At 36.3% G+C, this 14,705-nt stretch overlaps 1 protein-coding gene across 1 annotated transcript in view; it reads left to right on the top strand.

Annotated features, from left to right (window-relative positions):
• Positions 1 to 14,705, top strand: part of LOC131899552 (heat shock factor protein 3-like) — a 66,707-nt gene that overhangs the window by 29,744 nt on the left and 22,258 nt on the right. Inside the window, exon 3 of the mRNA XM_059251042.1 lies at positions 7,457 to 7,581. Coding sequence (XP_059107025.1) covers positions 7,457 to 7,581 — 125 coding nt within the window. The remainder of the gene's footprint in view (positions 1 to 7,456; positions 7,582 to 14,705) is intronic.

Here is a 14,705-nt window from a genome sequence, read left to right as displayed (position 1 = left end):
GGCTCTAGGAATGGACTTGACTGGAACAGTTGGGTAACAAAGACAAGCAGATAGACATGTGGACACAGACAGAAATGCTGGTATCAGGTTATCTGGGCTCTCAGATGGAGAAACCACAGTACCCCAGAAATTTAGCAACAGAAAAAGGAGAATGGAAGGGGAAAACGTAAATAGAAATGAGCAAATAATGGTAGGACATAAGGAAGCACTACCTGAAGATACAATAAAAACAGAAAGGAAAAAAAATGGAGACAACTTAAAACAATTTCAGGACTTGAGATGTGAAGGCAGAAAGATGCCTTCAGCCTCAAAGACAACCCTAAAGAAATGCAAGCAAGCAAGCAATAAAGAAAGAGGTCAAGGTTACTGGAGAAATGGCTCAGACATTAAACACTGACTGCTCTTCTAGACAATCCATGTTTGGTTCCTAGCGCCCACAGGGTGGCTGTTTCTAATTCCAGTCCTAGGGGATTCTGACTCCCTCTTCTGGTCTCCTTGGGCACTGCTCACACATGGACATAAACCTACACATGGGCAAGATACTCATATACAAAAAATAAATAAACCTTCACAAAAAAAGAGGGAGGGAAGAAACAAGAAAAGGAAAGAAGAGGAGAGAAGGAAAAGAAATGAAGGAAAAGAGAGTGGGAGGAAAGAGTACAAAGAAAGTGAGGTTGGGGAAAGAAAGAGAATAGGACAGGACAAAGCTAGCTCACACAATTGAAGTTACATTTCAAATAAGTATAAAAGTGAAGGTGAATAAAGGTACTTGCCCCCAAGCCTGGTCACCTGAGTTCAACTCCTGGAACCTACATGGTGGAGAGAGAACTCCCACAAGCTGTCTTCTGACCTCCACATATATGGTATAGAATGCATGAACCTACATGATAAATAAATATAAAAAATGAAGACAGTAATGAAAAGACAACTGGACAGTGTACAGCATCTATTTCTAAGTGATCACTTACTTGACTTCAGATGCGAAATCTGTCCATTTGTGGTCTCTAGTCTTGGCTCAAGGCAAGAGTTTTCTGTATGTTCTCACTTGCATGGATGCAGATGCAGAGCCTGTCTCTATGTGGTCACCCTCCTGGGCAAACATTCAGATTCTCTCTATGCAGATAGTTGCATATTCACAAATGTAGAGTCTGATATATGCAGTCACTCATATACATTCATATTTTGACTTCTATCTATCTGCATTTATTCACAAGTGCATTTATTCTTGCTATGAATTAATTTTCAAGATAGACAACACTGGTTGTCTAGATTTTGTGGGTTTTATTCTAAATAAAAATATCTATCTGGATCTTCTATTATTTTCCATTGATTTATTGGTCTTTGTCCCAGGACTATGTTGGTTTTGTTACTGCTTCTGTGTATTATTACTTAAAATTAGGTATAGCAGTACCTTCATCATTACTCTTTTGATAAGTGTTGTTTTCTGTATCTGAGGACTTAAGGGCACTAAAATCAGTTTTAAGACCTTTTTTCTACTTCCATGAAGAATGATATTAGAATCTTGATAGGGATTGTATTCTGTAAATCACATTTGATACAATGGCCATTTTCACAGTATTTATTCTTCTAATCCATAAGTATGAAAGGCATTTACATCTTTTAGTGTCTTCTTTCCTTTTATCTTGAGAATTTCAAATTTTCATTATACAAGTCTTTCATTACCCTGGTTAGGTCTATTTCAGGATTGGAGCAGGGCTTTGTCACAATTATGAATGAGATTGTTTCTCTAATTTATTCAGCATATTTGTTATAGGTATGTAGCAATGCTTACTACCAATGGGCAGATTAGTTTCATATCCTGCCATTTTGATGAAGGTGTTTATCAGTTCAGTTTTGAGTGGAATGTTTACCATGTCTTATGTATAGAATTATAGCATTGGGTTAGTTTTTTATCTTGCCATTTGGCTGAAAGTGTTCATCTGTTCAAGTTCTGGGTGGAATATTTACTGTGTCTTATGCATAGAATTATATCATCTGTAAATAAGGATTTCATATTTATGTCTTCTTTTCATTTGCTTCTTTTGTCTTATTGCTTTTGCTAAGAATTTCAATACTACAATAAGTAAGAGTGGAGAAAGTGCCTTGGGATCCCACACCATCTTACCTCAAGTTAGGCCCCATTCCTTCTTACCTCCTAGCTCTCTGAGAAAGAGATCTCCTTCTCTGAGCTCTTCACCTTTGTGAATCACTAAAGTTGCCCAGATCACTGCCCCCACCTCAGAACTCTCTGTAACCATTCAAGAAGTCCTTGTAAGGGACACATTTCCAACAGATTACTTCACTAAGAAAAATTATCAATCATAATTGATGAGGAATCAAAAATATTCCATGATAAAAACAGACTCAAAGTATGTATGACCACCATACAAGCCTTACAAAGATTATTGAAAGGAATATTTTAGAACAAAGAGAAACAATGGTAGATACCAAGCTACAGTGTAACATCAGCATGGTAAGAGTAGATGACTTTGGCACCATACATTCACCAATGGACAGGACATCCAGAAAGAAAAAAAAAGAAAGGAAAGTATCAGAGTTAAATATCAGAGACCAAATGGACCTAGCAGACATCTACAGGTTATTCCTTAACACTGCAGAACATATTCAAATTGACAAATGTGTTAAAGACAGAAATCTCATGCTTATCTCAATAGAGGCCAAAAGGCCTTTGACAAAAATCCAACATCCTTTTCATGGCGAAAGTGCTAGAGGAAATAGAACTGGAAGGAACATTCCTCAAAATATAACAAATTCACAGCCAAATCACCTTTAAATGGAGAAAAACTTGAATCAACCTTATTAAAATCAGGAACAAAACACTGCTAACTATCTTTATTCCTGTTTAAAATAATGCTCAAAGTTCTAGCTAGAGCATAAAACAAGAGAATTGAAACAAAAGGATACAAATAGGAAAAGAAGCAGTCAAATTGTCACTATTTGGAGATGATGTGATACTATCAAAGATGCCAAGGACTCTGCCAGAAAATTCCTAGAACTTACTGCACTTTCCACAAAGTTGCAGGATATAAAATCAACATATAAAGAAGCTTTTTAGTTTCACAGTGTTCCATTTGCCTATTGTTGGCATTAATTCATGGGGATTCTGATTGCAGTTTTATTGAATCTGTAAAATGCTGTTGAAAGAATGGAGTTCCATTTAGAGTACATCTTAACTTTTCTGGCACTTTAAGGAGTTAGATTTCACATTAATGTCTTTGATCTACTTCAAGTTGACTTTTGGGCAGGGTGCTAGAAATGGGTCTAATTTCATTCTGTATGTGGACATTGAGTTTCCCTAGACCATTTATGGAAGAATCTGTCTTTCCTCCAGTGAGTATTTTTGGCATTTTTGTAGAAAACCAGGCAGTAATAATTACATGGACATGTATCTGTTCTTCAATTCTATTCCATTGGCCCAATTTCCTGCCAGCGCTATGCTTTTTTAACTACTGTGCATCTGCAATATCACCTGAGAAGAGATATGATAGTCACTCTAGCATTATCCTTTTTTTCTCAAGATTTCTTTGTCTAGCCAGGGACTTTTACACACACACACACACACACACACACACACACACACACACACACACAATGTTCTTTTGAGAAATCTTTATTCAGATATTTATATATATTATATATATATATATATATTAATTTGGTTAATTGTTGTTATTGCTTGGGATTAGATGGCCTAGTTTGTCATATCTCCACATCCTTTAGTTTTTCTTCCTTTTTCTTTTTTAAAATTGTTTATTTACTTATTTATGTATTTCCCCCTCTTATTAAAGATACATTTTCTCATACACTATATCTTGACTATAGTTTCCTCTCCTCCTACTCCTCCCATACAGCTGCACTCTCTTTTTCTCTTATTAGAAGAGAGCAGGCTTCTAAGAGGCAACAAGCAAACAGGACAGAATAAAACATTAAAAATATTATCATATTGAAGTTGGACAAGGCACATAAGGAAAAGAGGCCCAAGAGAAGGCACAAGAATCAGAGACCACACATTCACAAACTCAGATGTCCAATAAAAATACTAAACTGAAAGCTATAATATATCCACAGAGGACTTGGCGCAGACCCATGCGGGCCCTATGCTTACTGTTTTAGTCTTTGTGAGATAAAATGAGCTTTGTCCTCCATCTCCTCTGGTTCTTAAATTCTTTCAATCTTTTTCTGATGGGTTTTCTGAGTTCTGAGAAGAGGGATTTGATGGAGACATTCCATTTAGAGCTGTATGTTACAACATAAGCTGTATGTTCTCTCTGCTTAATGCCTACTTTTGGTCTCGTATTTTTTCCCATCTGCTGCAAGAGGAAACTTCTCTGATGCTGGCTGAGGAAGGCACTGATCTATGAGTATAGCAGAATATTACTAGTAATCAATTTTTGTTATTTTTTTTTTAGATCAGTAGTATTTGATTTCACCCTAGGTCTCTGGTGTATCTAGTCTCTGGTTTTCTGTCAACCAAGCAGTGTAGGGTATGGGTTCCATCTCATGGAGCAGGCCTTAAGTCAAATCAGACATTGGTTTGTGCCACCATTGTTCTAGCATATTTTACAGGAAAGACAGACTGTAGATGAAAGGTTTTGCAGCTGGGTTGGTGTTTACATTTCTCTTTTGGTACCCTGCAGAGTACCTTCCCACGCCAGACACTATAACATAGGGGTGAAGATGTGTAGGCACTAGGTCAACATCTCCATGTTCAATGAGTTGTATTGTTGTCTTCAGCAATGGGGCCTTGCCATCAGTTTGGAGAGACAAACCTATTATCTTTGCAACAGCCCAGGTTGTTTGGGAATTTCCATAGAACCCCTTTGGCCAACAACTCAATTGGATGTAACCAAGTCTTGGTACTGGAAGCTTCATTTGGTGACAAGAGATGGCCAGTCGGGACTCCATCTCCCTCATTATTTGGATACTTCTAATGAATCATATTATAATGAATTATTTAAATACTCCTAATAGATCACCTTCATATATTTTAGGAAGCTTCCACTGCACTGGTTTTCATACCACCCCGCAAATGCCCCTCAAATCCAGCTGTCTCTCCCTGCATTCCCTCCCTCAACCCTATCTCCGCTCACACTCCCCATATATTCCTCCCATTCCAGCTCCCCATACCCAGTCCCACAAAAATCTATTCTATTTTTGCCTTGTAGAAAGATCCCTATATTACAGCTAGTCCCTTTCTTTATACCTAACTTCTCTGGGTGTATGGATTTTAGCTCAGTTTTCATTTACTTAATGGCTAATATCCACATATAAGCAAATACATAACATATTTATCTTTCTGGGTCTGGATTATCTCACTCGGGATTATTTTTTCTAGTTCCATCCAGTTGCCTGAAAAATTTATGATATCAATTTTTTTTAGCAGCTGAATATACTCTACTGTGTAAGTGTGCCACATTTTCTTTATCCATTCTTCTATTGAGGAGCATCTAGGTTGTTTCCAGTTTCTGGATATTATAAATAGAGCAACAACGGACATGGTTGAGCAACTGTCCTTGTAGTAAAATCAAGTGTCCTTTAAGTATATGTCCAAGAGTTGTATAACTGGATCTTGAAGTTGATTGATTTTCATCTTTCTGAGAAATTGTCATATTGATTTCCAAAGTGTCTGTACAAGTTTGTAATCCCACCAGCAACGGAGGAGTACTGTCCTAGTTCCACATCCTTGACAGCATGAGCTATCAATTTTATTATTGATCTTAGACATTCTGAGAAGTGTTAGATGGAATCTCAAGGTAGGTTAGATTTGCATTTCCCTGCTGGCTAAAGATGTTGAACATTTCTTTGTTTCTTGGCCATTTGAGACTCCTCTATTGAGAATTTTCCATTTACATCTTTTAACTGGGTTATTTGGATTTTTGATACCAAATTTCTTGAGTTCTTTATGTATTTTGGAAGTGGAATTGGAAAAAAAAGACTTTTTTTTCATTCTGTATGCTGCTGTTTTGTCCTATTGACAATGTCCTTTGCTTTATGGAAGCTTTTCAGCTCATAAGGTTCCATTTATTAATTGTTAGTCTTAGTGCCTGCACTATTAGCTTTCTGTTCAGGAAGTTGTCTCCTGTACCAATGAGTTCAAGGCTGCTCCCCACTTTCTCTTCTATCACATTCAATGTGTCTGGTTTTATGTTGAGGTCTTTGATCCACTTGGACTTGAGTTTTGTAGAGGGTGATAGATATGTATCTATTTACCTTTTTCTACATGAAGACATCCAGTTTTACCAGCAACATTTGTTGAAGATGCTGCCTTTTTTCCAGTGTCTATTTTTGGTTTATTTATCAAAAAAGCGGGTGCCTGTAAGTGTGTGGATTTTTGTCTAGGTCTTCAATTCAATTTCATTGATCAACAAGTCTGTTTCTGTGCAACACCATGCTGTTTTTATTACTATAGCTCTGTAGTACAACTTGAAATCTGTGATGGTCATACCTCCAGCAGTTCTTTTATTATTCAGGATTGTTTTAGCAATCCTGTTTTAGTTTTGCTTGTTGTGGTGTTTTTTTGTTTTTTGTTTTTTGTTTTTTTTTTTTTTTTTTTTTTGTGTGTGTGTGATTCCATATATTTTTTCTTCCTTTTTCATACTGTTTTCTTTTTCAGTATTTTTCCAAATGATTAACATGGCAACAAAAGGAGATAAAACCCAGATCATATAGTGTTACCCCCATTTGGAAATACATGAGATATTGTGGCATCTTGGCATTTAGTCAGTGGTTGGAAAGATTGGAATCTGTTGGTTAAAGTGAGGCTTGAATATTATATATAAATATATATGTAACTCATCCTTATTTATTTAGACTCTAGAGTCACTGCCAAGTTGTGTATAAGCAATTTAAATTAAACCAGTAGATCTCAAATTCTGGAACCAGGAAGACAGCTCAGTTGGTAAAGTCCTTGTACAAGTGTGAGGAAATGGGTTCAGACTCTCTTGACCAACATAAAAGTCAGGTGGATGTTGCACATCTTAAATCCCAGCACTGAGGGAAAGAGGACAGAGAAAGGTAGATCCAAGGAATTCACTTGGCCAGCCAGTTTAGACATAACAGCAAATTCCAAGTTCAATGAGAGATGCCTCAAAAAATATGGTAGATAGGAGATTGAAGAAGACATCATGGTATCAACCTCTGGTCTGTACATGCTCCTACACAGGAGACCACACTAGCTCAGATGCTTGTACACACACACACACACACACACACACACACACACACACACACACACAAGTCACAGACACAAAGAACAACAAGAAGAGGTAGTAGTACCCAAGATTGAAATTAAGCTATTAGAGTATACCAATTTGTCTTTTATGACCATCAAACATTTTGAACATTACTTACCTGTTCTGATCCTTCCAAATTTCTTGTTAGAATCTATTATATAACATTGTTATTGTCTAATTTTAATTTTCATTCTTTGCACTAGATGGTTTCCGAAAAGTGATTACACCACAGGGTGAAAAGACTAGTGAGAAGAAATTATCTCTGGAATTTCAGCATCCACTCTTCAAAAAAGGAGGAGCCTGTCTTCTTGAAAATATTAAGCGAAAGGTAGGAAGGGGACCCCTGTCTTATACATTTCTGCGGAATTTAGGGTAGCATTCAGTCCTTACTTTAAACATTTCATGATTTCCCTAAGTCTTAGCATGAAGCTGCTGTAATTAGGAACTGGTTGCTAGGTACTTTTTTGGGTTGCAGTAAACATGACCTTTATGTAATTTTTGGGTAAGCTATTTTTTGTGCTCTATTTTATTTTTGTGTGTCGTTTTACTATGTAGAGATCATAATATTTTAGAAAATAAGCAGAGGGGGCTAGGATAGATTATGAAATAGTAACATGACTGTTGAGTACTGAGGAAAGTAAGTATAGATTCTCTCTACATACACCCATATCTGATGACAAATCAAATATATAGTAGTTAAACAATTTTTCACTTGCAAGATGTCTGTGTATGTTGTAAATTCATGTGAACTTTTATATACTAGAAGTTCCAGACCAAAAACAAACAGAGAAAGAAAATTTAGAATGTCAGTAAGAATATTGGTTCTCAATACATATTTTTTTAAGTCTCTAGGAGTCTTAAGACATTTTTTGCAGAACTATGACAGATCTATTTTCATAAAAAATCTATAGAAATAATTTTTCCATCTTTAGTCTCTCATGATTACAGTTCAATGTTTTTAGGAATGCGTGTTTGATTAAATAAGTATTCCAATTTTAATGTGCAATGTGCACAGTATTATAGCTTGAAATAAATTAATAATTATATTTTTGTCAATTCAAATGTTATTAATTAGGTAAACATTTCCTTACAAGAATACACACATACTGAGCCTGTTTGCCCAGTGTCATCTCTTTTTTTCTCCCTCTATTTATTATTTTTCTTTGTTTCACTAGAAATGTTCACCTCCACATTAATTTTCTACATATTTTTATATGGAGAAAATATAAATTTTGTGACCATATAAAATCTAGGAACCACAAATGAGAGAATATAGAGAACATTTGTCTCTCTGAAATTAGTTTCATTCATTTCATTCTTATATTTTTCTGAGACAGGGTCTTACTATGTAGTCCTGGCTGTCCTGGAACTCTCTCTGTAGACCAGGCTGGCCTCAAACTCACAGTGATCCACCTGCCTCTGCCTCTCAAGTGCTGGGAATAAAGGCCTGCTTTACCACCGCCCGGCTTATTTTATTCTTTAAATATGATTGTTTCTAGTTGCATACATCTTTCTACAAACAACAAAACTTCACTCATCTTTACAGTTGAAAAGAACTTCCATCATGTATATGTGCAACAGTTTCTTTATCTATATTCTGTGGTTGCACACCTAGTTTGGTTCCATAACTTAGCTATTATGAATAGGGCTGAAAATAACATTTGTGAACAGGTATCTTTGTGATATGTTGACTTTAGATAAATCACAGTGATTGATTTTTTTCACTTAATGTTCATTTTTTGGATTTTAAAATTTTATTTTATACATTTTAAATTAAAATGGTAGTACATTTCTTACACATCCCTTTCCTCCTTCCAGACCCTTCCAGGTTCCCTCTCTCTAATGTCTTCTTCCATGGTCCTCTGCTCCCTCTCAAATTGATAACCTTTTATTTATTATTGTTATACACATGTGCATATGTATGCACAAATATATAACTACAACATTCTGAATCCATTTTGTTGTTTCTGTGTATATGATTTCAGTGCTGACCACTTCATATGAGATAACCAATTAGGTGCCTCATTGCTGGGAGAGGGTAATTTTTTCTCTCTCTCAGTAGTCACTAGGTACCTATAGTTCTTTGTCTAGGGGTGGGGCCCCATGAAAGTTCCTCCTTCTACATTGGTACGTCTATTACCATTGTTCTTATCTTTTATATGGAGCTGTTTTGGAGTTTTGTTTTGTTTTGTTGTTGTTTGTTAGTTGTTTATTTGGAGAGACTGTTTCACAGCAGACTTCTGATATTCTGGTTCTTAAAAAATCTTCCTGCAACCTCTTCTGTGATGTTCCCTGAACTATAGATACAGTAGCTGTGATGTAAAGGTATGCTTTGGGGCTGCTTTTCCCACAACCCATTGATCTCTGCATTGTGTCCATTTTCGGTGATGCTTTCTATTTTCTGTAGAGAAAAGCTCCTATTTTCTGTAGAGAAAAGGGTAATAGTTGTGGATATAAGGGTAAGATTTAAAATATAATAAGGATTTAAGCTGGTCTTGCAAAGTACAAGTAGTAGATTCTTTTCTAAAGTCCATGACCACACTAGCCCAGAAAGTTCATTAGATTTCTAGTACCAGGCATGACTTCCCTCTTGTTGAACAGAACTTAAGTCCAATTAGGCAACTGTTGGTTATCACTCATTCAAAAGCCTCCTTCATTTCCATCTAGCTTCTATGGTGCCAAAAAATACTATGCGTCTGAGTTGTCAGGCAAGGGGAACTAATGAATGAAGAGTTCATGGCCACAGGTCTAGAAATAGGCCCATCAGTTTGCAGATGGCAGATGTTTAGGGGAAGTAGAGAAAGAGAAGATGAGACTTATCCAGGAAATGTAGTTTTCACACAAAGAGGGTTCAACAGAGGCCATGGGTTTGAGCTAGGTACCTTTCGGTCTTTTGGTTAGTTGGGTCAGAGGTCTGTCAATTTTGTTTACTTATCTTCTCAAGGAATCAGCTCTTGAATTTATTGATTCTTTGTTTTGTTTTCTTTGTATCTATTTCATTAATCTTTCCTCTAATTTTTATTTTTATTTCTTGCCATTGCCTAAATTTGAATTTGGTTTGTCCTTACTTTTCCAAATTTTTGAGTTGCATCATTAAGTCAATTATTTGTGCTTTTTCTGATTTTTTTAATACAGTCACTTAGAGGTATAAGTTTCCCTCATATGACTTCTTCTAATGTGTCCTGAACGTAGTCTGAGTTGGTGTCTGTGGTTTTTTTTTTTTTTCCGAACTTGGATTACATTGTTTCAACATTTGTGGCTTTCAAAGTTTCCATTGAGAAATCAACTGTTACTCTGATGGATTCTCTTTGTGGGTGATGCATCGCTTTTCTCTTGATGCTTTCTGTGCCTTCTTTTTGTTCTGTATATTCGCTGTTTTAATAATTATATATAAAACCAATGGTAGAAGGTTTTTTTTTCTGCTCCATTTGCTTAGAAAAAAACCCCATCCTTTCACCATAAGAACCGTCATTTGTTTGGAGACACCAATGAATAAATCTTGCTTTTAACCTAGTCTTTTTGTCTTTGTCTTTTGCCTAGGGAATTAATACCCTTCATAATCAGAGTTATTATTGAAAGATGTATATTAATTCCTGATGTTTTATTGTTTTGTGGTTTGGGGCTTTTCTTATTTCTCTGGCCCTTATGGATGTCTTCCTTTTTATTCCAAAGGACTCCTTCAAGTATCTTCCATAGAGCTGGCTTAGTGGTCACGAATGCCTTTAGCCTGTTTTTATCATGAAAAAGTTTTCCCTTAAAAATAGTTTTATTGCATTAATTAATATTTTTGTAATGGTAGATGTCTTTCAGAACTTAAAATATAGCATCACCTGGTTTTTAGATCTTTTCCCTTCGTTACTGTTACTCTCACAAGCGTGCTTTTGTAGGTAATGTCGCTTGTGTTCCTTTCAATATACTTTTTTTGGTCTCTCTAGTTAGTGATTTAGTTGAAGGGAAGTTCTTTCATGTTTATTTTCTATTTGTGTTCTAAATGCTTCCTATATCTAGCTTGGCATCTCTTTTCATAGCTCTGGAAGTTTTTCGGCAATGATTTTGCTGAAAACATTTACTATACCAACGATTCTCAGATTTGGTATTATCATAGCATGATGTGTACTCTGAATCTATCAGTCATACTTTGGGATGAATTCATCTGAGGCCTTTTTGAAACATTCTGATTACTCCGTCGTAACTTCAAGCACAAGTACTATATTGTGCTCTTGAAACAGTCTACTGTTGTCATTCTACAGACATCTTCATTTCATTTGCATTTTTTCTTTTCCAGAATTTCAGTTTGGTTTTTCTTCAATGTTGCTATATTTGGATTCTTCTTTCATACATTATATTTGCTTTATTGTTTCCTTGAACTATTTGTCTGAGTTCTTAGAATTCCTTCAGTTTATTTGTCTTCCTTAATTTCTTTGAACATATTATAATCATGTTTTTGAGTCACCTAACAAAATTTCATGTAACTAATTCTTACTAGAGCCTAGTTTTGTAGGATTAGTATTTTTTATTAAGAAATTTTTTGTTCATTCTACATACCAATCATAGATCTCCTTCTTCCCTCCTCCCATCCCTCCAACCTCCCCCATCAACCCATTCCCCATTCCCTCTTCCAAGAAGGTATGGCCTCCCATGGGGAGTCAGCAGAGCCTGGTTCATTCAGTAGAGACAGGTCCAAACCCCTCCCTCTACCTCAAGGCTATGCGAGGTGTTCCACCATAGGTAGTGGGCTCCAAAAACCCAGCTCATGCACCAGGGATGGATTCTGATCCTACTGACAGGGGACCCCTTAAGCATATAAAGCTACACAACTGTCTCACTTATGCAGAGGGCCTAGTCCAGTCCCATGGAGGCTCCACAGCTATTTGTTCCACTAGTTTGGTTTGGTTGTCTCTGTAAGTTTACCCATCATGATCTTGACCGCCCCCCCTTGCTCATAGAATCCCTCTTCTCTCTCTTCGACTGGACTCCTGGAGCTTGGCCTGGGGATGAGTAATTTTTGGAGGACTAATATTGCTTTGGTTTTTTAAATTATGGCTTTCCATTTTGGGTCTCATATATCTGGAGTTTAGCTGTTGGTTAAATTTATTTTTTTTAATTTCATTATGATTAACTAATTAATTTCAAATCACCCTTACTATTTCAAGGGAACTTTTCGGTCTTTACAAGTAGAACTACGTTGTTGTAGGGTTGAGGTATTGTTTTCATCTGCAAGACTGCTAATGAGGACACCAAATTTGATGATTAGTATTCCCCTGAAGTTACAGTATTGTCTGAAAAAAAAAAACACTATCAAAGAATAAGTTCTCAATAGCAGTCCAGTATTAACCCAATAAAAAAGTTATTCATTCCTATATGCAACAATCATTTTAAGAACTAAAGGGACATAGATATTAGTGTGTGCACTAATATATTAGGTGCTTTTGATATGAGTGGAAAGAAAAAATAAACAAATAGCAACAGTAACAGCAACAGAAAGAATTCAGGGTAAAAGTAGTAGTGTTTGATATTAGCTTGACTGAGAAAAAGTGGAGGAGAAAAAATATGTACAAAAGGAACAAGAAGTAGGGGAAATGAGAAGGGAATTATGAAACAGTCTTACTAAAGGTTAATTGAAGAAGGAGACATATGCAAACCTTGCCAGCCTATGTTCTTTGGGAAAGGAAAATCTAAAAAGGAAGACTAGGGAAGGAAGGATGGGGAGAGAGAACGAATATGAATGAAGATAAATATGGGACAGAGGGCCTGAATGCATTCTATCTAGCCTGTTTGTTACTTGCCTCCCAGAAGTCTGACTTTCACTAGCCATCTTGTTATTGCTTCTTCCTGGAGGTCAGGTTATTCTGGTCAGTGGGGAGTGTTTCCCAGGTGGAGGCTCAGATACTGGTCACATTTCTGAGCAGTTGTTAGGTATCAGGTTATTAATGTTGGTCTCATCTCTGAGGGGAGGTTGCTTCTATTATCTGGTGAGCGGCTTAGGACCTATACCGTTCACCGTCAAACTTTGGCTCCAATTTAGTTTCTGCCTTTCTGATTTCTGACTCAAAGACTTCTCCCTATAGTCTGGCAGAATTCTCTTAGACCAAATTCAATACGTAGTCATGTGTCATTTACTCTGAGCTTCCTGGGGGGAGGGGTACAATTCACATAAGGTCACAGTGGCCATGGCACTACCTCCACAGAGGTCTTTTTGAAATAGCATTATGCAGCTGTTCTGGGCTGAGACTGCTTCTAACACTCCAATAACCATTTGACACTGCACAGACTCATTTGGAGGCACTGGTATGCTTTAGCACCACTACTTACCTCTCAGACCCATGAACCCCGGGAACTGTGTGTCCCGGTTCCACAAGACCTGTTTCTCTGTACTGCAAACACAGGTGTTCCTTTGATACTAAATTTTGAAGAAAAAAATGTACACAAGGAGAATTGTGTTCAGCAAAATTATCCTTCAGAAGTGCAAAAGAAATAAAGCTTTCAGAGAGAGAGTGAATAGATTTGTTATTATTGGATCTACCTTATAAAAAAATTAAAGCATGTTCCAGGACCATGGATGACACCCAAAATAGCCACATCATCAAAAAGCCTCACCATATTATATCCTCCATAGCCATAGAGATCAATTTTAAGTTTTTATATAGTAGACGTTAACATAACCCATATAAAGAAAATATTTTTGGTACTCCTCCCCAAAATGAAGAGTATGAAGTGGTCATAAGAAAAATGGACTGTTAAAGTAGCAAATTTTATTTTTCTTATGCCAAAATGAAACAGCTTTCATTTTAGTCATGGTGGTTTTGGAATGACAATTTCTATTCTAAGGGGTAGAAAAATGAGAAACAATGCTTCACAGAAGTATTTTTCAATCCCACTGAAAAGAGAGTCATGTTCAGACATTGCTGATTCTACTGAACACTTAATCTTCTTGGTCTAATTAAGAATAATTTTAAGACATATGACCTGAGGAGTATTTAATTTGAGATTAAAACTTCTGCATGGGGAACAGTGATTCTCACATCTCATTAGTTAGTGAAAGTAATAATATATAAAAGAGATACCATATTTTTATTTTAATTTGTTTTTCATCACGGAATCAAAGGGGAGAACGGGCTCATTGCTAGTATAATTGCTCCTTCTTCTTAGTCCTGATAAAATACATTATGTGCACTGTTCCTTCGCAGTTTACTACATACGGCTTTTCATGGCCATCGCTTTTAAGTCTAAGTATCCACTTCCTCTCCGGTCTGTGAATTATACAGCAGTGTTTCACAGATCAGCATATTCTTCCGACACATTTACAGCATATAAAACAAGGTGGCAGTTTCTATTCACAATTTTGAAGTTTTCCTTTGAGAGACCAGGAGCCTCTAGTTCCTATTCGTAGTAGTGATATGATATAAAGCTTCAATTTAGAATAATTGATAATGTTTCATTCTGTTAAATTTT

This window comes from Peromyscus eremicus, chromosome X (genome assembly GCF_949786415.1).
Source record: "Peromyscus eremicus chromosome X, PerEre_H2_v1, whole genome shotgun sequence".
Taxonomy (NCBI): Eukaryota; Metazoa; Chordata; class Mammalia; order Rodentia; family Cricetidae; genus Peromyscus; species Peromyscus eremicus.
Note: the sequence above shows the minus strand (reverse complement) of the source record. Positions and strands in the feature narration are given on the sequence as shown.